The sequence below is a fragment of the Ctenocephalides felis genome, unplaced genomic scaffold (genome assembly GCF_003426905.1).
Source record: "Ctenocephalides felis isolate EL2017-DRISC unplaced genomic scaffold, ASM342690v1 CF-g0.4_SCAFFOLD_03572, whole genome shotgun sequence".
Taxonomy (NCBI): domain Eukaryota; kingdom Metazoa; phylum Arthropoda; class Insecta; order Siphonaptera; family Pulicidae; genus Ctenocephalides; species Ctenocephalides felis.
In genome coordinates, this window is record NW_020539726.1 from 33,013,539 (window position 1) to 33,039,883 (window position 26,345).

The window sequence follows — 26,345 nt, forward strand, 5'->3', positions numbered from 1 at the left end:
TACTCATATGGTCTAAACAAATTTACTCGATATTCTCTGCACTTAAATGAGTTTCAATATTTTCAAAAGTCGATTTTCATCAAAAATTTCATCATTTTCAAAAAAGTCTTATTATTTCTACATTCTCAAAATTGTCAAAAAAATGTTTTTCAAAAAATCATAATAAGTATATTCCCCACTTGTATAGTGTATGATTTGTGATTGGATAAAGCTCTTTTTGTATAGTTCATTACCAACATTAATTTCTGCTAAATTTAGCAAACATACAACTGCAAACGCAAACAAATATTACTTTTTAAAAATGTCTAAAATAACTTGATCAATTCTTGAGTATTCAGAATAGTTGTATTATTGATAAATAAATAATTGATATTATTATTATTACATGATAAGTATTATATTATTATAAATATTGAACATAACAATTGTATAATCGAACTAGGTGGTTATTCAGGTCAAGTACAATTTGGCCTAAAAATTTTTTATACATATAACTTAGTGAATTTTAAAATATAATTGAAAATGTTTGCAATTCTCGACGTTTTGAAGGTTTCTGAACATTTTGGCATACCTCAAAAAAATGGATGTGTGTGTATGCATGTATGGATACTTAATTTTCGACCACGTTTTTGGGCGCACGGATCAAACGATTTGAATGGTTTAAAAAACATGTGCTGATTAGTTTTTGGCAAAGTCAGGTCCAGTAGTTATGGAGATAAAGAGCAAAGAGTGCAGAAAATAGAAATCGAGTTTTTGAGAGAACGGAGCATCCGATTTGAATGATCTGAAAAACATTCGATTAGTAATGACTGGGAGAAGTGGTTATTAGTTTTTGGCAAAGGCAGGCCCAGCCAATTCGAAGATACAGAGCTAAATGTGCAAAAAATTGCAGTTTTTGAGAAAACTAAGCGTTCGATTTAAATGATTCAAAGAACTTTCCGCTTGTTATAACAAAACAATTGATTTTGTAAAAAAAAAATTTTGGTCTCAATTTTTTGTCTTAAATTTTTTTTCAAAATTTTTTTTTTTTTTGTATATCGAAAATAAATCAGATTTTATTTTTAATTCTGACTAAAGTTGTAATACACTAAACAAATAATTTCAACTTTGCAATTCAGTTTATATAATTCTTATAAATAATCAGACAATGTTATAGTATTTATAATAATCTATTTGAAAACATTTAATATTCGAACTTTTCGTTACGGTACGGGAAGCCAGCAATTTGCCTTAAGCTGGAATTTTAAGTAAGTTCTAAGCAAGGAATTAGCACAAGTAAAAAGGCGTATTATAAAATATTTTAGAAGCTAATAATTGCAATTTTGTACATTTTGTGACAAATTTGATCAATATTAGGTTTGATCTTAAACCATTTTATAAACATGCATCAAATAAAATGATAAAATTGATAAATATTATAATAATTATATTAACATGGCGTAACACTTTATTTTTCTTGAAAATGATTTTTTTACGGAAAAAATCACAAATCCACGATAATACAACAATTGTTCGGTTTAAGATAAATTTTGGATTTAATTGGTAAACTTTAGATTATACAAACACAACAACATAGTCATTTGAACATAATTCTATGATAATCAGAATGTAAAACCAAGTTAATACAATACTACAATAATAGGAAAAATTATTCAGACAAACAACTGACTTAAAAATTAAATTATTTTTTTAATAATCATTGCAGTTAGAATTCAATATTCCATTTGATGGATTTTTCAATTCCTAGTTAAAGATATTTTCTAAGCAAATTTTCAGCTTTGAAATAGATTTAATTTCGATAATCAAGGAATTAAATTAATTTTTAAACTATAATTGCAAACTTAATTTTTAATTGAAATTCAGTCGAAAAGTTCACGGGATGAATAATGATTTAGTTACTATAATAATTTTTACTAAATAATTATTTAGTCATATTTAACAAAATATGAGTTTGTAAAAAATTTAAGGTTGTATGTATTTTTAATTTGACATTGTAAAAAAATGTGAAGGGTTGTCCACTATCGCCGTTTGATTTTTATATAACAAAAACGTTCAGTATTTTAAATGACAAATATGCAGAAAGTTAGAACAAAAATGAAAAAAAAACAGTGTTAAACTTTATTTTATCGATTCAAAAAATATTTGTAGAGCCAATGACATAAATTCAGTAATGATTTTACTCTCTACTCTGAATTCCATATAATTAAAATAAAACAAAGTTATATAAGTTGGAAGAAGGGACGACGTGTGCTGTTCCATCAGGTATATGGTACTTTGGGGGCCGATAAGTCATCCGGCGGAGACCTAAATTTCCACCAAGGGATTAATTCACCAAAAACGTAACGATACGGTGTGAAAAGATTTCCGAAATAACAGAGAAGACTATGAAAGGGGTTGGAAGGGAACAGATACGGGGGAAACATTTTCTGGGGGAAACAAAATTTTAGAAAATAGATATACCCCTTACTAAAATTCTCTACTATAACCCTCATAAATTTCAAAACTTTTCTAAAACACATAGCACATACCTTTTTGTTTTCCTCGGAGTCCCATAAAGTAGCCTCGATCTCAGGTGTCGACGACGCAGTGCACCCAGAGTGCAGGCTGCATTTGCACCAGAAACTGCACCTAGAAATTGTTATTTATATTATTATTTTATATTATACAGTCTAAAGGGACTTATGTTACACAATATAGAAACGGAATAGCCGAAATTTAATTAGATTTATTGATAGATCTGAATTTTTTTAGTAACAAAAATAAAATAATAAATTTCTAATTGTAACCGCATTCAATTTAAAAGATGTAGATGTTTAAAAATCTGTTACACTACATATGTGAAAATTTATAGAAAGTATAACTAGTTTTATTTATAATGTTTATATTAAATTTGTGATTACATTATATAGTCTAAAATGATTAGGATATATTTGTTATATAATACAGGGACAAAAATGACGAAAGAATCAAATTTATATTTTAATTGAAAGTTGGAAAATGAATGTACGGATACAAATTTTCAGTCAGGTTTTCGGGCGCACGGATCAACCGATTTGAATAGTTCAACAAACATTGATAGGGACATGTGCTGATTAGTTTTTGGCAAAGGCAGGTCTAGCAATTACGGAGAAAAAGAGCAAAGAGTGCAGAAAATAGAAATCGAGTTTTTGAGAGAACGTAGAATTCGATTTGAACGTTCTAAAAAACATTCAATTAGTAATGATTGGGAAAAGTGGTTATTAGTTTTTGGCAAAGGTAGGCCCAGCCATTTCAAAGATACCAAGCTAAATGTTAAAAAATTGCAGTCTTTGAGAGAACTAAGCGCCCGATTTAAATGATTCAAAGAACTTTCCGCTTGTTTTAGCAAAATAATTGATTTTGAAAAAAAATGTTTGTTTCAAAAAAATTTTTTTTCAATTTTTTTTTCAAAAAAAAATTTTTTTGTATATCGAAAATATATCAGATTTTATTTTTAATTCTGACTAAATTTCTAATATACTTTAAAAATTCTAAATTCTAAAATATAGTACCACCAAAAGTGGCTGAACTATTATAATACATGAACGTACTTCTAACACATTTTAGCAATTATTTTGTAAAATATAAAATTATAGTTTGTTACCAGAATTGGTAAAAAAATGTATTCTACATTAATAATTTGCAACTTATCTGTTGCATCAGAATATTATCTACAATTATTGTAATAAATATTTTATTTGGATTAAATGTTATTATAACTTAGAGTCTTAGATAATAATAACTAATACACAAGATTAAATAATACGATATAAATTTTAAAATACAACAAGAATATTAATAAATATTATTAAAGAGCAATACATTATTTCAAATGCAAATAATATGAAAAAAGCGTAGTCAAGTTTATGTAATAAAAACTAATTCACTGATTCTTAAGGCAAATTGCTGGAACTTCCCGTACCGTAACTAAATGTTCGAGGAATTTTGAATGTTTTCAAATAGATTATTATAAATATTGTAACATTGTCTAATATTTATAAGAATTATATAAACAGAATTGCAAAGTTAAAATTATTTGTTTAAAGTATATTAGAATTTTTGTCATAAACTTCATTGCAAAAAATTAACATTTAATTATGAAGAAAAGACCTAGCTTATATTAAACAAAACTAATCAGCAAAATTTCCAAATGATATCTTTCAAACGATCTTTAAATTTTGCACTTCTTTGTTAATATTAAAGAAATGGCTTGGAAGACTTTCATCTAGTTACATTGAATGGTTCTTAAATTTTTAAAATCGGTTCAGCAGTTTGTGATAAATTGCCGACGAAAGATAAAAAATCTGCTCACACACATATGCCTTTTCGAACTTTGATCCAGATTTACTAAAAGTGTCAAAAAAACATAAAATTAGCAACTCATCTTATCTTTTCTGGTGAAACCATAAACTTCTTCTTTAGAAAATTAATTAAATTTGATAAAATTTTGATTCACTATCATGAATCATTATTACAATTGCTGTGTATTCAATGTCATTTTACCCAACAAAATTTTAACTCGAATGAATTCCATAATTTTCATTTCTGTATCACATTATTTAAGAAGATTTATAATAAATTCTCAAGACAGAAAGACCATCAGAGTGATGGACGTGCAGGCGCTTATGTCTTTGTACAGAACATTAGCTCCGGATTGATTGTAATTCGGAATAAAATTTCACTTAAATGTGTCAAGCATTATCCTATAATGTGCCCTGGATTTTGCAATGACATCTAATGTTGTCATTACTTTAATATCGGACGGTAAAAGACAACTCCGGGATGTTGAGAAGACTCGAAATTGATATTTTGATGGAACCAGGAGAAAATATATTTCTAATTTTAATAAATCATTAAGGAATGCAAATTGTTCTTTCCATTGACGCACATGTGCAATACTTGTTAAACATTCGAGACATTCGAAATGGCAACTATTCCAGGCTTGGGATTGCGACCGATTCTAATAATTTTGCTATGCGCTCTATATGTAATATGTAACGAATTTTGAGAATTAATTTTATTAAAATATAAATATATGGCATAACTAGGCAGTAATTGATTAAGTTATTTACATATTTTGGTAAGTTTATGCAACTTACCTTAAGCTAAAAATGCCTCTTAATTTTAGATTCATAGCTTCAAAATATTCTAAAAAAATTAATATTCAAGAATATTTTTAACTCCCCTAGGGTAAATTATTGTAATCGTCTAAAAATCGAAAATAAAATTTTTTGCATATCAACGTTCTGAAGGTTTCTGAACATTTTCGTATATCTTTGGAAATAAATAGATGTGTGTGTGTTTAGGTGTGTATGTGTGGTTACAATTTTTCGTCGACTTTTCGAGCGCACGGATAAACCGATTTCAATGATTTAAAAAACATTTTAATTGTGTTGACTGTGACGACGAAGAAACAATTAGTTTTTGGGAAAAACAAACAAATTTGAATTCAAAATTTCAAAAAAAAAATATTTTTTTTTATTATAAAAAATTATTTAGATTTTGATTTTAATTCTAGCTTGAATTTTAAAACTTACAAAATAAATATCTTTAACTATGCAAATTATGCGATTTATATAATTTTTTAGAAATATAAGATAAGGTCATAGACTTTACACAACATGGTCTGGTAGTCCTCATATGTTTTCCATTTTATAAAGTGTCAAAAGATAGAAGGGACTGTGACGTCATATTCATATGTTTTATTTTAATAATATATTGGCGATTGTGTGGACTGATAGTTTTGTAAGAAATGATATTATTAAGATTTAACAATATTTATCATAATAGTTAATGTAATTCAAATATTATTTGTGAACTATCAAATTATTGATAATTCTATTTCAATAATTTGATCATTTCACAACAATTTTAAGCACAAGATTTAATTTTAGGTTAGACACGTGACATATGACATGTGACATTTAATCAATCGGAAGTGCTCTACGATAGTCGGCAACACTCGTTCACTAAGTGACGTCAAAGTCCTCTTCTAAATTTTGACACTTATTTTGAGCTCGACTAGCAGTCTATGTAGTGTTAAGTCTATGGACGAGGTTATTTAATTCTAAAACTGCTTGAGCAAGTTTTGTTTATTTAATTTTCATGTAAGCGTATATAAACGTCGTCATTCAATTTATAATGAAAGTTGCGATATTTATAATAATCTATTTGGATACATGTAAAATTCCTTGAATATTAGGAAGTTCCAGCAATTTTGCCTCAAGGCACGATACCATCCACTACTATTTTTCTAATCCTTTTGCTCATGTTTTGTTTTATGTTTCTCCGACACTCTTATTTTCATTCTCACCTCTGACGGGAGATGAGTTGAAGGTAGGAGAGTCTCTTTCTCGGGTAAAGGCAAAAGCGGCCCCCCGGGAGCACCCGATCGGCTACGTGACGCCTTTTAACGCGTGACCGGCATGGAATCATTTCGCGACACCGGCAAGGGGACACTTACTTCGATGGGAACGGGTGAAAAAAATCATCGATGTTTATATACAAAAAAAAACTACTAGGGTGTATTGGCATGGTGCATTAAGGCAAAATGCTGGAACTTTCCGAAATGTGTTATAATTGACTTAATTAACCGAAATTGAGATTTAGATATTTAGATAAAAATTTTAACAACTTATTTGGAAAACCAAGTTCTCGCTTTTAATTAGATCTAGACATTACGATTTCCACTTGCTATCGCGCAAACACATTTATAATATCTGTAATTAAATTATAGTGCACAGACACGTTCTTGTTTGTATGTCCTAAAATTGTATCTATTGTTCTAAATTTTAATTAATTTATATCAGTCATTTTATAATTCAACCAATTTTGGTATGACAGTTTAGTGTATAAACTTTATCGCAATGTTAAATTTCATGAAAAACATCGATTTTTTTTAAACACTTAATAAATTGTATTGTGTAAGATTAAGCATTAAGAAAATACTGACAGAAATACAAATATGTACATAGATTCAGATCATAATTTAATAATTAAATAATTCAATGCCATTTTTTACAAAATTAGAGAATTTTTGTAGACTGTTCATTTACTTTTTTGCTAATTTTTGAAACCATTTCTAATTGGCTTGATTAACTTATTACACCAAATCGAATTTTGACTTGAACTTTTGATGACTTTTTAAAATTAAACAACTTGTCGTTGGGCCGTAATATTTTAGTGCGTTTTTAGGATCATGATATTTATCGCCAAAAAAAGTTTCATAAAAATCGGCAAAAAAAATTTTTTAACACTTCGTTCGATCTTTATCTAAAACTAATCAGTATCATTCCGAACTAATATCTTTCAACAGTTTTTAATTTTGAAAAATTGATTTCGAATTGTGAGCTAAAACGTGAATGAAAAGTTTTACACTTTTTTGCAAATTACAAAGAAACGGCTCGGCGGATCGTCGCACAAAACTGTGAAACGAAAATCCTCTTCGAGATATATTGAAAGATTTTTAAATTTCTAAAATCGGTTCAGGCGTTTTTGAGCGAACGTCGATGAAAAGTCTAATTTTGACAAACACCAAAAACACGATATCAATTTTTACAAACTTTGACAAATTTTTAAAGCTAAACGAGTTGTCGTGGGGTTGTAATATTTTAGTATGATCTAGAAGACTATGGTATCTATCGTCAAAAAAATAATCATAAAAAACGTCGAATTTTTTTTTTTAAACTTTATTACAAGAAAACGGCCCGGCCGATCTCTACCAAAAACTAATCAGCACGATTCCCAACCAATATCTTTCGAACGGTTTTTGAATTTTCAAATCGATTCAGAATTGCGGGCTAAAACGTGGACGAGAAATTTTTCACTTTTCTGCTATTTACAAAGAAACGACTCGGCTGATCGTCGCGCAAAATTGATAAACGCTAGTCCTCATCGAGATACATCGAATGGCTTTGAAAATTTTGAAATCGGTCCACTCGTTTTTGAGAAAACGTCGATTTACGGCAAAAAATCTATTCACACACACACATACATACATACGCACGCACACATACATACATACGCAACACACACACATACTTTTTCCAAATATTGGTCTCATTCGATTCAGAATGGCTTGAAACGTCGAGAAAACATAAAATTAGCAAATCGGATTTCTTGATAAAAACATAAACTTCTCCTTCGGGAAGTTAATAAGAGCAAGCCGATCTCGCAGTGACCAACAGATGAAGGAAGTTGCCGAAATTTGTGTGTTGACGAGTATACTTGTCATGCGTATAAAATACTGACCATTTGTTAGTTAAATTTACATTTTATTTTTTTATACAACAAAAAACAAAATATATTATACTAATAATTGTCTATTAGCGCGTTTATAACATTGCGAAAACAATTCCCTACATTCCCGAGCATTCTCTTCTACAAAAATAGTTCAATCATCCATAAATCATAAAAAATATCCTTTCCCCAGAATCCCTAAACCCTTCATCCTTCTCAGTCAGTCAGACAAGTGATATATCCCTTAAACTCGTCAATTCTTTTTTTCCTCCGTCTGCATCGACGTGCAAATCCTTCCACGTTCGAACGAATGTCTTCGACATGACAGTCCGTCAAGACATTGGGATTACCAATTGTAAGACAAGCAACCAGGAGAAGTTGAAGCATGAATGCTTAAAATATCATGAGAATAATTAATTATTGCGGAGGAAAATTAAATCCGAAACGATTAGAAGATAGTGGGATGATGGATCTGTTTTGGTTAGGATTGGTTGAAAGCAGTTGCAGTGATATGCAGGTGAAGAAGATGACAAAATACTGGATGTAAATTGCATTTTATCTTCTAAATATTAACCAACACGTGTAAAAAAAATAGAAAAAGATATATATGGGTTTCATTCACTTGATTACACAAACTTGACTGTACATTTTTCTTTTTTTGTTAACACAAATATTATGGCATACGTATTAAACTAAAAACAGATTAAATTCAATGAAATATTATACATGCAAATGTAAGAAAAACTATTTTCAAATAAGCAGTATAGCTACTTAAATAGCTAAATCTTAATTTTCATTGATTTGGTATATTATTTCCATATTTCAGGAAGATCAAGCAACTTGCCTTAAGGCAAATTGCCAGTTACAACTACATATTTTATTCAGTCATAGTCTGAAAATATTCTAAACAACTTGATATTTCAAATTATATTTTGTTTTTCTCAAAATTACAATTTAAATAGCAAATGATCATTATTCTATATCCTCAATACATAAAATTCTATCTCCTCTGCAGGACGAGTATATTCGTTAATCGGGCACTATTAACAGGTTAAAATAGTCCTAAAAATTAATCAAATTCGCCACAGATTAATTTTTAATTTTTTGAAGAACAAGTTTATGTTTTCTCCAGAAAATCCGATTTGCTAATTTTTTGCGACGTTTCAAGTCATTTTGAATCATCTGACACTTAAATTGGATAAAATAACTCAAGAAACATTAAAACCGTTGAATCTAAGAAATTGGAAACATTATCATGAAACATATAAAAAAGTAAATTGTAAAAAATTTCAACTATACTCATTTCATTGCAACATATGTTTTATATAGCTTTTAAATTTAAGGCTGGAATAAAAAGGACCACCTAAACTTTTACCCTACTAAATAAAAAAGTAAAATAAATTAAAGAACCATTCTAGGAGAGATCAAATAAATTCATAGTTGTTCCAATTTTGCTGATGAATATTTGGATGTAATCTTTGTAAAAAAATCTCCATGAAATCTGTATTTGACTTTAAGTATATAATATAGCTTTTAGTTCGAAAAATTCCTTATAAATAAAAATGAGGCAATGAGTGTGTTTGCACCCCAAGGAGATCATATAACATATAAATTTATTTCAATATTCAAATATAAATATATTTTAATATTTAATATATAAATAAATATATTTCTATATTTAGGCAATAACTGGGAAATTTTCTGAACATACTTTAATGAAAATACTATCCTTTATATTGTACTCTATTTTATTTACATTTGCAGCGACACTAGCTCTCCTACTATTGAAAAATAGTAGTAAAGAGCTACACTAGCCTCCACACTATTAGGGACCCTAATATGTGGAGGGGGTCAGGCTAGCAGGTATATAACCAAAGCAGCTACCATCCTCGATCTCTTTTCTCTTCTACTGGTCGAGCAGGCAATACCTAGAAAAACTACGGAGTCCAAGCGAGGAATACCAAGAATACCAGAATTCAACCAAGAAGATTTTGTAATTATTATAATTTTGTAATAAACTTTATTTTTCATTTATAGTGTCTTGATTTTTATATGTGGGACCACCCCACATAATTGGTGACCCCGACGCTGAATTGGACCACATAGCGTGTGAGCTGAACTATAATAGTCGATTATCCGCATAGAAGACAATAAAAAACAAATAATGAATGAAGACATGCAGGACACTAAAGGGGAACTGGACGCAATCTCACGCACTCCGCATCTACCGCCATTTTTGAGTGAGAAACCGACATTGTGGTTCACAATTGCCGAAGCAATATTTTCTCGATGCCGCATCATCAATGACCTGGCTAAATATGAATTTGTAATAGCTCACCTAGATTGCAAATATTTACTCCAAATAGAGGACGTTATAAACTCTCCGCCTGCAGAGAATAAATACATAAAACTAAAGGAGGAATTAATCAAAAGGCTATCAATTTCCGAACGGCAAAGGATAAGGCAATTACTTTTGCAAGAAGAACTTGGTGATCGAAGTCCTTCTCAGTTCCTACGTCACCTTCGTTCATTGGTCGGAACAACTACAGTCGACAATTCACTCCTACGAGAAATCTGGATTCAACGACTACCGGTCCAGACTCAACAAATATTGCAAACCCAGATCAATGGAGACCTAGAAGAACTTGCATCGCTCGCCGACAAAATATGTGAGATTGCACAACCGCCAGTAGTCGCAGCAACTAGTAACAACCAACAGCAAGACATCATACAAAAACTAATTGATAAAAATGATCAACTAACACAGCGTGTGGAAGATCTTACAGAGCAATTAGCCAAGTTCAACCTATCGTAGCAGACTCGAACCTATCAGCAAATAGAAACCGTAGCCCATTTCGACAGCACAGGTCTAACCACTTCTTCAGGCCGAGAAGTACTTCTAGATCGCGCAACCGTAATACATTCTGTTGGTACCACGCCAAATTCGGAAAGAAGGCAAGAAAATGCGAGAGTCATTGTTCGTTCAGAGAGGAAAACTCCAACGGCAAGGAGTGATGGCGACCTATCCTTGCTCTTCATCAAGCCGTCGCCTCTTCATAAGTGATCGCAAAACTAAGGTACAGTTTTTGGTCGACACAGGTTCAGACGTTTGCGTGTATCCAAGGCGCTTAACTGCTAAACCTAATCCTCAACTAAACTATACTTTGTCTGCAGCCAATGGAACCAACATACGCACGTACGGGGATATTATTCTACAATTAGATTTTGGACTAAGAAGAAATTTTACTTGGAGATTCATCGTAGCAGACGTAACAATGCCTATACTTGGAGCAGACTTTTTGGCGTACTACAATATCATTATCGATATAAAGAATTCTCGTCTACATGACAACCTGACATCACTGTCATCTCCAGGATGTGTCACATTCTCTCGGATACAAAGTGTCAAGTCTATATTTGGAGATAGTGCATACAATAAATTATTAGCTGATTTTCCATCCATCACCAGACCATCAGGCTTGTGTCAAGAAAGCAAACACAAAACATTTCATTATATCAGAACCACTCCAGGACCTCCAGTTTCTTCTAGACCACGGCGCCTCAAGCCAGAATTACTTCGCGTAGCCAAAGAAGAATTTAAGAATATGGTAGAATTAGGCATTGCAAGACCCTCCGATAGTTCTTGGTCTTCACCTCTACATCTGACACAGAAAAAGGATTCGACGTGGCGTCCATGCGGAGATTATCGGCTACTCAACTCACGCACAATTCCAGACAAATATCCCGTTCGTCATATTGCGGACTACGCCCATAATTTAGCAGGATGTACTATATTTTCAGTGATCGACTTAGTGAAAGCCTTTCAGCAGATTCCAGTTCATCCTGATGATATTGCAAAAACAGCAATAATAACACCATTTGGGCTGTTTGAGTTCCCGTATATGACTTTTGGACTAAGGAATGCAGCACAAACATTTCAGCGATTTATAGATGAGGTTACACAAGGTCTGGATTTTTGTTACGCATACCTAGATGATATTCTTATATCATCTACATCGCTAGAAGAACACCAAGATCATCTCCGCCAATTATTTCAACGCCTGAAAGACCACGGCGTTGTCATTAATCCAGCGAAATGCGTATTAGGTGCACCCAAAGTTACATTTCTTGGTTATGAAATTTCTAAGATGGAACTTTGCCACCACAAGACCGTATCAACGATCTCCAAGAATATCCGCTACCGGCAACCTACTCAAAGCTGCGACGCTTCATAGGAATGATTAATTACTATCGAAGGTTTATTCCTCACATAGCTGAATTTCTTGCTCCGCTACACAAGCTGCTCTCAGGATCTACCAAATCTGGATCACAACCAATTTCTTGGACTCCACAGCTTCAAGATAACTTCGAGACTTGTAAGAAAGAATTGGCTAAAGCAACATTACTAGCACACCCAGTTCCAAATGCTCAAACAGCATTATTTAGCGATGTATCTAACCATTCTATCGGTGCAGTATTACAGCAGTACATCAATGGCACTTGGCAACCTTTGGGCTTCTTTTCAAAAAACTATCTGAGAAACAACAACTATGGCCAGCATATTATCGAGAACTTTTGGCTGGATACGAAGCAGTGCAACATTTTCGAAGCTTACTGGAAGGCAGACATTTCATTTGGTTTACTGACCACAAACCTTTAATTCACGCCTTTTCCCAGCGAAAGGACAAGCTGCCGCCAATACAATTAAATCAATTAAGTTTCCTGTCGCAGTTTACAACAGATGTTCGCTATGTTAGTGGACAACAAAACATTGTAGCCGACGCCTTCTCAAGAGCAGAAGCCATAACATCGCCTTTGGATCACTCCGTTATTGCTAAATCGCAAGACGAAGATGAAGAACTGATAACGCTCTTAAAATCAGATACTGCTCTCAACCTGAAACGCATCGCTATTCCAGGAACCAAAGAACAATTATATTGCGACATATCTCAAAATCGATTACGTCCTTATGTTCCTGCTGAACATAGACGACATATTTTTAATACTCTGCACAATCTATCTCATCCAGGTATAAAAACCACAACTAAACTCATCACGGATAGATTTGTTTGGCCTGGCATTCGCAAGGATTGTAGAACCTGGGCTCGAAGCTGCATCTCATGTCAACGCTCCAAAATTGGTCGGCATATAGTCACACCACTTGGAGAGTTCAAAGTGCCACCCGCCAGATTTCTGCATGTTCACATTGACATTGTCGGACCACTTCCACAATCAAAAGGCTTCAAATACCTATTTACCGCTATAGACCGTTACACACGCTGGCTTGAAGTTTTTCCTCTATCAGATATTACCGCAGAAAGTGTAACCTGGGCTTTCTTGTATTCTTGGATTTCACGCTTTGGTGTTCCTTCTCAAGTAACAAGCGACCAAGGACGGCAATTCTGTTCAGCTGTTTTTCAAGGAGTAACCAAACTACTAGGAATTTCCCACATTCCTACTACAGCATATCACCCGCAATCGAATGGATTGATTGAAAATGCTCACAGGCCACTGAAAACAGCCCTCATGTGCCATGCAGACCCGTCATGGATGGATTCTCTACCAATTATTTTATTAGGAATTCGAGCTTCTGTTAAAGAAGACATTAAAAGCAGCCGAATTAGTATACGGAGAACCGCTTCGTCTACCTGGCGAATTTTTAATCAGCACACGCAAGGAGATACCAACAAGCGATTTCTTGAGAAATCTACATCGACATTTCGAAACAATACATCCAACTCCTACATCTGCACATGGATCGAAAAAGACTTTTGTACATAAAGAACTAAGTAATGCAAAATTTGTATTCCTTAGGGAAGACGCTCTGCGACCAGCGCTTTCTTGTCCATACAGAGGTCCGTATGAAGTCATAGATCGAAACTCCAAAACATTGAAAATTAAAATTGGAGAACGCAATGTAAGAGTATCCATCGATCGTGTCAAGCCCGCTTTCACCACAGAAGACGACCAAAGTACGAGTCCAACTCCATCCAGCGCTACAGAACATACCTCCAATCAATATAGAACACGGTTTGGACGGGTAGTCCGTCCTCGCATCCAATAAAATTAATACAATTTTATTGACTCGCCAGGGGGGTATTGCAGCGACACTAGCTCTCCTACTATTGAAAAATAGTAGTAAAGAGCTACACTAGCCTCCACACTATTAGGGACCCTAATATGTGGAGGGGGTCAGGCTAGCAGGTATATAACCAAAGCAGCTACCATCCTCGATCTCTTTTCTCTTCTACTGGTCGAGCAGGCAATACCTAGAAAAACTACGGAGTCCAAGCGAGGAATACAAGAATACCAGAATTCAACCAAGAAGATTTTGTAATTATTATAATTTTGTAATAAACTTTATTTTTCATTTATAGTGTCTTGATTTTTATATGTGGGACCACCCCACACATTTATCTTATTATTCACTTATAATACTAGATGTTATATTAATCATCAGTTGTAACAGATATTTTATTTAAAAAAAAATGATAGTTAATGGTCTGATGTGTGTTTTGTCCGGTGATTTATGCTGATATAGTATAATTAATGAAAGTATAAAATATTGACTTTTAACCTCATATTATATATGGAGATGCTGAATGGGATATTTCGCTCGATGATGCATATGATGCAGCTCAACAATCAATCGCAAAAGATATGTGTACTATTTCTCATCTTGATAACCAGATGTAACAGAATCGCATTTTTGGTTAATTTTTTATTTATATGTATAACACAGCAACGCATGATTGCTAGTAATTATTAAAAGTCGAATTGGACCATTGTGTCCCATCTGAAAAATTTTCTGAACATTTTTTGATAGTTCATTGTTTGATGTATGTTTTGCTCAGTGAAGTATGTTGTTCGTTTTTTACAGTATAATAAATGAAAGAAAAAAATACTGATTTTTAACGTTATATTATATACAGAGATGCTGAATGAGATATTTCACTCGATGATGCATCTAATATAGCTCAAAAATCAATCACAAAAGATACGAGCGCTATTATTCATCTTGATAACTAGATGTAACAGAATCAAATTTTTGGTTAGATTTTTATTTATATTAGGTTGTCAAATATCTCCCTTCCGCCTTTTTGTATGTAACCAAGAGCAAAAAAGCGGAAGGGAGATATTTGACAACCTAATAAATGTTTAACAAAGGAACACTAGTAATAACTATAAGTCGAATTGAATCTTTGGGTCCCATCCTACCCTACCTATAAATTAACAAGATTTCATACAAAAAAACCACATCTCGTTTCCATATTTTTACGTAGTCTTCTATCATTTCCGATTACAAGCTCCAACCAACCAGCCTAGAGTCGTTGCAGACTCTTCGTCTTCAACAAAGTATCATCTCCATTCCTCGTTCGAATCAAACATAACAAATCGGAATGATTCGATTCGATTCGATTCGATACAAATAAAAGTATCGCGAATGAATGAATGATATATCGTTACTCACGTATCGATATTAATAGCATATGATTATTCGTAATAAGTTGCGGACGCGCGCGTCTCTTCAAATTACACACCTGTGTAACAACAAAATTACATGTAGTTACAAGGTAAGCAATTCGCGGATTACACGCGGCCCCCGGATTACAGAGATCATTAAATCGACAAGGAAAACGGTAGTCCAGGAATCCGGGAACACATCGTTTATTTATTCTTGTTATTCGATTTTTGGTTGTCATGTATATTTATTACGGGGTATCATCGACGTACATGACACGCGTGGGTAATTGGACGTAATTGGATTTTGCGAGTATCCTAAAAAAATTGTAAACTAGCTGTAAGTAGCCTTTTACCTAAGTAAGTTGCATGGTTTTTGTGATACGTATACATAATCAACTTGATCAATAAGAATTGAGATTTAGATATTAAGGTGGAATGTTCAACTGTTTATTTCGAGAATAAAATTTCTATTATTTTTCCAATGAACAACTAGTTCGTATTGGTATTTTGCCTTGAGGCAAGTTACATAAACTTCCCGATATGTTTAAATAATCGACTTAGTCAATGAAAAATAAATTAATTTATGAGTGATTAAAAGTATTCCGAGTGGATTTATTACACATAATTGAAAACGAACGAACACGTTAACTCGGAGTATTTTCAAAAAGCAAATTATCAAAAATCAACAATTTTTATAATTGAACCAGTTTCCGTAGGACTTTAATGGTTTAGTCAGTCATGACCCCCCTGAACTTGTCCTAAGACTTAGATAGAACACTCATTCAGTAATAAAATTACTTCATAATGATTTTATTTATATATTTTGTTACCAAACACATTCTATAAATTCAATATGTAACTTATTATAGACAAACGACGGAGTCAAAGGCTCCTAAAATTTAAGATTTTTCTAATTGTATTGCGAATATATGTTCTATACATAATTTAATTATGTGACCCCCCCCCCTGAACCCAAAGCTGGATCCACCATTGGGTTTAGTATATTCATTAAGACCAAGTACTCTATCGTTATACCAAGTATATAGTCTAATTTTAATTTTAAAAAAGTCAAAAAACTACTTATTCTCTCAAAAATGTTACGAAATGTTAAATACAGATTTATAGACAATTTTATCTACTTTTTAACTATATATTACAAAGCACAAAAATACACACAACATTTTAACAAAATAATGCTAAATATACAAAAATGTACCCGAGTGTTAATAACTCGAAACTAAAATTTTAATTTTACATATTCTTCATATTCAATTTTGTCTAAAAACTTTTTAAACGTTATATACAGATTTATAGATAATTTTATAAGATTTTTAATGATGTACATACTTGTTTGAAGAAATTATTAACAAAATCAATAAAAATATAAAAAATGTAACCAGCAGACATCATGATTTACCAAAAGTAACGTCACTATTTAATTTTAAAGTTTAACCAATTATTTTAATATAATTTTGTTCCAAATGTTTCAAATTGTTATATACAGATCTCAAACTTTGATGAATTTTTAAAATTAAACTACCTGTCGTAAGGCAGTAATATTTCAGTAAGTTCTATAAGACCATGATATATATCGCCGAAAAAACTTCCATTAAAATCGGCTTAAATTTTTCTTTCAACAGTTAATTACAAGAAAACGGATGGTAGATTTTCACCTAAAACTAATCAGTATCATTCCCAACTAATATCTTTCGAACAGTTTTTGATTTTTTAAAATCGGTTCGGTAGGATGAGCTTACATGTGGATGAAAAGTTTAACACTTTTTTTTTAAATTACAAAGAAACGGTTCGGCCGATCGTCGCACAAAACTGAGAAACGCTAGTCTTCATTGAGATACATTGAATGACTTTAAAATTTTTGGAATCGGTCAAGCCGTTATTGAGAAAACGTCGATTTACGGCAATAAATCTGTTCACATACACACACACACACATCCTTTTTCCAAATTTGGTCTCATTCGATTTAGAATGGCTTGAAACGTCGAGGAAACATAAAATTTGCTAATCGGATTTTTTTATGAAAATATAAACTTCTCCTTCGGGAAGTTAATTAATATTTAAAAACTAAAGAACTATTTCATAATATATAATAAAATGCTATATAATATTAATAAAATGCTATTTCTATCATGTTTACATGAACGCAATAATCTTCTTAGAATTTAAAATTGTTTTTCTCGATCCATCATAAAGTATGATAATTTAAAATGAATTATTTACTAAGCAAAATCGACTTTATTCGAATAATTGCAATTACATGCAATTCTCTTTGGGTCTAGAGTAGAGTTAGAGTAGTGTAATATCCGACATTAATTTCTCCTATTACGCCACTCGAATGGATTGCACTTGAAGAATCGTCATATCGCACTCTTACTTTACACTCTACGATGAACTTTAGAGCTTGAGCTTTTTGGTAAATAAAGAGCTGGAAGGATCGAGGAATAAAAAAATAATTAAGACGGTACTCAATTTTTTTTAAATTCCTATATGAAACATTCTTTTAAAAACTGCAGACCGACCAGACCAGATCATGACATTTTAGAATCATATGATTTTTTTACAAATACTATACATAAAATCATTTGATACGTATTTCAGAAATTCCCTGAAAATAAAATTTTACGTAAATATTTACGATTAAAATATGGATGATTTGCTCGATTTCTATGAATATCCTCTGTGTTAAATTAAATATCTCTAGTTGTGCTGACCGGTTCCGTATTATTTTTATTTCATGTTACTCGTATTGAAGTCAACCTCATAATAATGAAATAAATATGTTTTTGAAATTTTTGATAAGGTTTTACTACCCTTCTCCAAACTTCAATCGATTGTAACAAAGTAAAATGTGACATTTCATTTGTAAAAGCGTTTGCGATTGTAGATTACAAATAATCGAAAGTATATCTTTATGTTTCAGAGGATTTGGAAAATTTTGGAACACCTTAGAAAAAATGGCTGTATGTGTGTGTGTACGGATTCAAAAAAACCTTTGATTCCTATTGATGAGAAGACATGCTGATTAGTTTTTGGCATAGGCAGGTCTAGTTCTTTCTAAGATAAGGGGCAAAGAGTGCCAAATATGGTAATTTTATCTTTGATATAACGGAGCGACCGATTTGAATGATTCAACAAATATTTTACTTGAATTGACAAAATAAAGAACTGTATGGTCAGTGGTTTTGGAGATGTCGAAAAAGTGGTTTTGGAGTGGAAAAAGTTTAAAAAAAGTGATATCTGACGGTCAAAAATCATTATGCACATCAAATTATCAGATATTTTATAGATATTTTAATAATAAGTACAAATTGTGTGGGTTTTGTATCAAGATTTATAATGTTCATTGGTTACTTATATAGTTCAAACGAATTTACTCGACATTTTCTAATCTATGGATTAGCGACTTTTCAATTCTTTGAAATTGTCGATTTGTTACAAGATTACTGAAAAAATCCAAAATATTCAAAATTCTCAAAAAAATAATTTTTTAAAATTTGAAAGCTTTTAAAAATATAAAAAACGGTACAGGATGTTCTAGCAATTTACCTTAAAGTATGATGCTGTACACCACCAGTTTTAGTTAAATTTATTTCTAGTCAACGTAAAATGTTTTCAGACGATTTGCAACAGTTTTAGACTATTACTATCTAAACTATATTTAATTTAGACTATATATAACTTATTGAGAATATCCAGAAAAAATCCGAATATTCAAAATATTTTCCAGATATCCAGACCTTTTGCAGACTATCTAGAAGGCAAATTTTGCTTGTTCCATGGTAGCGTTAATTGTTGAAGTCAACTTTGTTGGAAGTCGAAATAAAAGATTTACTTCAAATTTTTGCCGTTTAACGGTCCGTTTAAAATGACAAAAACCATACGTTGTCATACATATGCAAAAGTATTGCAATGTCTGGATTATGTTTAGAAGCGAACAAAGGTCACAAATAGAATTAACATCATAAATTGCAAAAAAGCTAACCTGGAATTCTGCAAGTCTGCAATAAATACTACGTAAAAGTATATAAGTTGTAAGGTAGGTACATAAGGATAGACTTTGTGTATTATACTCTTACCTTATATATTTTATATCAGAATATTTACTTGCAATATAAACGTAAAAAAACAGTGTCATGCGACACGAAAAAATAGGTTTGACCACCCTTTGAAAAAAAAAATCGCACATCAATATTTAGCAAATTAAATAGAGTTCCAATTACAGCTATGGGTGGATCAGGTTATAGTTTGCCATGGCGTTTAAATTTTGCATTATTCATATAACATAAATCATGTCAACGTCACAGTATTTATGAAAAATCAGTATTTTATTTTAAACATATCGAATATATTTAGTTGAATTGTATTTAATAACTATCTAGCTCTCTGTCTACATAACGAAGCTTTCGAGCTTTCAAGCTCACTCCTACAAGCTTTTGCACTTGAACTGCGCGACGGTGTCGCATCAGGCGAGTGTTTCATCTAACAAGATGACGAACGCTGACAATGAATTTAGATTTGAGCTGGTACAACAGTCGACCCTCGTATAACGCGGCGTGTGCGTAACGTGTAATATGCAAACCGCGCTATAAAAAATTCGTATCGATCCATACAAACCAGGCTAATTTGTAGCGCTTCTGTAACAAACTTAGTAGAATTAGTATAAATGATTTGTACCGCGCTATCAAGAAATCAATAATAGCATTCAAATTAAACAATTATTTGAAAGTTTACTATATAAAATATAGCGCATAGAATCATTTCGTATGTAGTTGGAATGCGCAACATTTTCAGATTATTTGTAACATTTGTAGATAGTTTATAACATTTTCAGATAATTTGCAAAATTTTCAGACCACTTGCAATATTTTAAAACGATCTGGAACAAAATCACATAATTTACAATATTCTAAGACATTTGCCAGACTTTCAGGAGATTTTGTCATATTAAATTTCTCACAATTCAAAATTCTTTTATATGCTAATCCATTCTGATATTTGCCAGATTTGAATCCTTCTCAGAAAATGAAGTGTCTCAATAAAACCGCAGACATATTCGTCCAAAACTATTATATTAACATATTTGGAATCAGTATTCATGACTAGAATAATTTCTCGATCGTATAAATTATATGTGGTAAAAATAAGACGATTTTTTGAAAATATTCTAGTTATTAAGTATCCGCTTATATTGATTTTATATGTTTCGCTGTCGGCCAAGAAGAGAATTTATTTTACATAGTTTTAGCATAAGCATAAAAATGGCGGATATATGACATTTGAAACACAAATGTACATATAGCATCATATTTAACATCACAACAAATCATTGCATATAAAATGTGACAAAACAATTTTACCTAATGTACTTTGGTGATAACAAAAATTAAATGTCCAACGTGACAAAAATTCGATGTTTTACTAATAAAAAAATATTTTTAATTTTGTTCAAAATATTTCTTATTACCTAACATTATTTTCAACATTTGAAAGCAAGCAGTGGGAGCTCCTTCCCACATCAAATTTATTATCTTTTGCTGACATTTACGTGTCTCCGCACTTTCTGAGGTTCAAACAGAGTAAAAAGCGAAAATAGACCTAGGGTTAGAAAAAGTACAAAATTCATGAAACTTACTAATGCAATATTTTCAATATTTTGGAAACACATAGTTCCAAATAGTCCATGATATTGTAGATCTTGTTCAACTATGGTAATTGAACTGTTTGATAAATTTACCGTCACAGTCAAAAAAATAAATATATGTTGAGGATGAAAGGCTGTTTTGCCCTTTTATAGTAGTCTATTATATGAAAAATAAGTCGGGTTTTCCTTCCTGACGATATAACTCCAGAACGCACGAACCGATTTCGACGATTTTGCATTCGGTGGAAAGGTCTCGGACTCCGTGAGGTTTATAGCGGAAGAAAATTGAAGAAAAATTTGAACAGAGAAACGGAAAACACTTTTTCTTTTTTCACATACAGCATCATCTCTGATACTTAGCATGTACTACAAACTAATATTTTTGTTTGACTGCTACTCATTTGTTTGACAGCTACTCATTGTTCTCTGCTCAGTTAATTTTATGTGACAAACCGGCATTGTGTTCACTATGAAATTGTGCAAAAATGTAAATTGGTTATTTGTTTCCTAACATTTCAATTAGAAACCATCAAATCAATTACGTGTATTGTGCAATTTTTTCTTCATCTTTTAATCACCAAACGAAATGTTACATAAAATGAAACCATCTGGTGGTGAAACGGAGTTCGTCCGGTTTGCTAATCTTTTATATTAGTTTCATAAGGAATGGGCAATTGAGATTATTCAGAAAGGACTATTGTAAACCAATACATGAAAAAGTATGGTTATCTATTAGAAAGGTCGAAAGATCCTTAGAGTCAGGAACAATCAGCGTTCTGCAATTAGGAATTTTAGATCCATTTTTAAATCCAGAATAACCCTATATATTTTGTATTACAATTTTCTCTTACCCAGCCCTGGTCTAGTCCAAGACTAAAAATCGAGCAGCAAAAAGGCCGAAAAGACGATAGGAGGACGACGGTGAGCGTTGGCACGGTCATAAATTATATCACAGAATCGCTCCTTAAACGCTGTGTCATGTCGCGCAGGATGTTATGTTGAGACATCAAAAGGATACAAAAGGACATAAACGACAACTCAGAAAAGGGTACACCACCACGTCGACGACGACGACGAGTAGACATTGGCGGGGTGGTGAGGGTTGAAGGCAGAATTAATGATCTTGTTTCGAAATTTAACATGTATCAGATGTTAAAAAAAAAATTATAAAAAATATTTGGAAGTTCTTAACTCTAACCACCGAGCCTTGGAAATCATCAATAAATCCAATTATCTTCTATATATATAAAAATAAGTCGGGTTTTCCTTCCTGACGAAATAACTCCAGAACGCACGAACCGATTTCGACAATTTTGCATTCATTGGAAAGGTCTCGGGCTCCGCAAGGTTTATAGCAAATTAGTGGTGCATGTCATAGTGTCCTAATGCAAATTGCTGGAACTTCATGCACCGTAATTAAATATTCGAGTAATGACATTAGTGAGAATTATCAGAATTAGGCTTTGTTAAGTCAACGAGCAATTCTTACCGCAAAGAATAATGATGTCAACGAACTGAATTTCACCATTCAATCAAAAATTGCTGGTGATTTGGTGACATACCAATAATTCCGACTGGTCTTCCGTTTGACTTCAAACGATTGCAATTTCCAGTTCGCCTTGCGTTTGCAATAAAAAGTCGCAAGGCCAATTGCTTAGTGTTTGCGAGATAAATTTCAAATAAATTATTTAAAAAATCATCGTTTTTCACATGGGCAGTTATACGTTGCCTGTTTACGAGTTGGTAAACCATCCGCTTTGTTTGTGTTAACGTCAGACCAAAAAACAAAATTGTGGTTTACCAAAGAGCACTTCAATGAAACGGATAATTTGCGGATTCACTTTCATTTACTTCGAGAAGTTCAACTAAAAAGCACTTCATTTTTGTAATCGAAATAAATTCATTACTGTTGTATAATAAAATCAAATTTTTCCTTTTCAAATATAAAACAAATAAAAAATTTCTTCATCTTTCTCACGAAACCATCTGGTGGCGAAACGTAGTTGTCGGGTTTGCTATATATTATGTAATTACCACTTATGTAGTCACTGAGCCTTCTAGTACCTCTTGGATTACATTGTCGATGTTTTGTTTTGTTCACTCGTTATATTTTCAATTCAATAGATTTACTCTTGTTTTTCTTGTCTGATGTCTGGTAGACGTCCCAGACAGTATGATCTGCTATTGATAATTAATAAGGTACGATATTAATTAGTAGAGATATGACGCAGTTGTGCAGTAGCATTGTCATTAATAATAGACAGAAGACTGGTGGTAATAATTGAGACACATTATCAAAAATTACCATAAATATTGATTTAGATTTGGATTTGGATTTGGATTCTAAAAACCACAGTCATCTAGAATTGTTTATTACCACCACCGAATTTTCTAATATGTGATGACAGTAAATTTAACAGATTTTTGTAAATGCATTTGAAGCCAACAAAACTAGTGTGAATCTTAAAGAAAATTTATTTCAATAAGTAACTAACAAATTGAATTTACTTTTTACACATCAAAAATTTCCGTAAATGCTGATTTGCGTTCTGGCGATGTTAAATTTAGCAATGTTAAGCACTAATTATTTTTTTGCATATTCTAAAAATCAGTAATCTAGGATTTTTTATTATAGAAATTTGGGCTTTTAAACATTTTGAATAGTGCTGTGAATTTGATCACCACTTAATTTTCTAACATGTAATAGCATTAATCTGTACAGATTTTTGTAAATGCAATTTTTACGCCAATAAATTCTTTAGTGTGACTCTAAAAGAAATTTTATTTCAATGCGTAACTAGCAAATTGAATTTACTTTTGTAGTCTCGGGCATTCAATTTTGATAAAAAAAAAGTTGCAAGTAGAGTTGATCTCATTATTAATTTCCTGTAGGGTAAGTTATTGTAATCGTCCGAAAAACGAAATTGAAATTTTTTGCACTTCTTTACGTTTCGGAGGTTTCTGAACATTTTGGCATATTTTAAAAAAATGGATGTGTATGAGTATATGTTGTATGTAAGTATGGATGCACTTTTTCATCCACGTTTTTGGGCGCACGGATCAACCAATTTGAATGGTTCAAAAAACATTCGATTCCTATTGATAGGGAGACGGGCTGATTAGTTTTTGGAAAAGGCAGGTCCAGCTGTTTCGGAGATACGAAGCAAAGAGTGCAGAAAATACAAATCGTGTTTTGATCCAAAAAAATATTCAATTCGTAATGATGGGGAGAAGTGGTGATTAGTTTTTGGCAAAGGCAGGACCAGCTGTTTTGGAGATACGAAGCTAAATATGCAAAAAATTGCAGTTTTTGTGAGAACTAAGAATCCGATTTAATTTATTCAAAAAACATTGTGCTTGTGTTGACGAAACGATTGCTTTTGACGAAAGAATTTTTTTTTGAATTTTCAAAAAATATTTTTTGTACTAAATTTGATTTTTCTAATATTTCATTATGGTACAGGAAGTTCCAGCTATTTGCCTTAAGGCACGATGCGATACACCACTAGTTTTTTTATTTTCTTTGAGCAAACCAGAAATTAAAGATAAATTTATTTCTGGATTTTTGTCTAAATTTTCAATCTATACATTTTTCTGCAATATTTTAACGAAGTGCTTGATCGTTGTTTTAATTAATTATTTATTTAGTTATTTTATAGATTTTCCCGTGTTGTTATCATGATCAATGTTTATCAATATTCAGACGAAATTTTATGGTAATGAAATATGAAATATTTTTATTATCCTCAAATATTTTTTAGCATTTACTTATTTTTACTAATTAGCACATAAATAACAAAGTTTACAGTTTTTTTCTATTTTTTAGACCTTGTATTGTACACTCCAAGCCTCGATTAATCTCTAAACTATTTTTTAAATTTTATCTCATTTTTATTCTATTTTTCTCATCAGCAAATTGTTTTGTAGTTTGAAGCAAGTTTTTAGCAAACTCTTGTCCCATATTTTTCGTATTTCATTATCAACTACTGCAGCATTACTAATATTTTGAACTTCATAATGTAATTTAGAGATTTTACAATATCCTCAATAATTAAAGTTTACTATCATAAAATTCAAACAATGATATAAGTAGATTAAATATTGTGAGAGACAAATAGATATAGAGATGAATATTGTAGACAGTGTAATTAGAGACAATAAACAAGTAATTAAAAAAGTAATTGCAGATACCTTAAAAAAACTGAACAGATTATCAATCTTTATAAGCCACATTTATAATTATGTATTATTAGCATTCAATTCTAGTATATTGTTATAATTATAATTACAACTCTGATTATAAAATCATCAAAGTTGGTATCACTTGTAATTGAATTGATATGTTGTGAAATTGCTTTTTAATCTTTTTTCAAAATAATATTTTTTCACACCTCACCAGTGTAAAGATTTATGTGCTCATTTTTACCCCAAACACATGTAATCTAAACTAGAACTTATATAAAAAAGCTGTTGAATCTAACTTAAAATTAACAATATAACTCATGAAACAAATGTTTACTTCAAAATTATATCTATTGCAAACTAAACAACAGTGCTCAAAACCAAAAAACTAACAAGAAAAAAAATACTTCTGTATATTACCCAATTTAAGACAATGTCTGGTTATACATCTGGTTATACATCTATTGCCCTCTACTTTAAAACAGTATCAGACAACTTCCAACGTGTCTTACTTTACTAAATTTTACTAGATTTTGAGTCTTATTTTGAGATTGGCAGTGGGCTCTTCTACCTCCAGACCCCGTTGTATTTATATTATATAATCCGCATAATATTTTTAATATTTTTTTCACTGACTCGTCGATTATTAACAATAAAGAGACAGAGATCGTAGTCACTCATTAGACTCGGTAGGTACTCGCAACTTGCAACTTAGAAGTACCCAGGAGCGAATCTGTGCATCTTGCTACTGTTCGATAACTATTCCTGGAAGCCGTAGGCGACG

General features: G+C 31.7%; 1 protein-coding gene across 1 annotated transcript; it reads left to right on the forward strand.

Annotated features, from left to right (window-relative positions):
- Positions 1 to 10,420: 10,420 nt before the first annotated feature.
- On the forward strand, positions 10,421 to 11,071 carry LOC113388378. Its single transcript, XM_026625764.1, has one exon. It carries the CDS (start codon positions 10,421 to 10,423, stop codon positions 11,069 to 11,071), a length of 651 nt encoding a protein of 216 aa, XP_026481549.1.
- Positions 11,072 to 26,345: the final 15,274 nt, after the last annotated feature.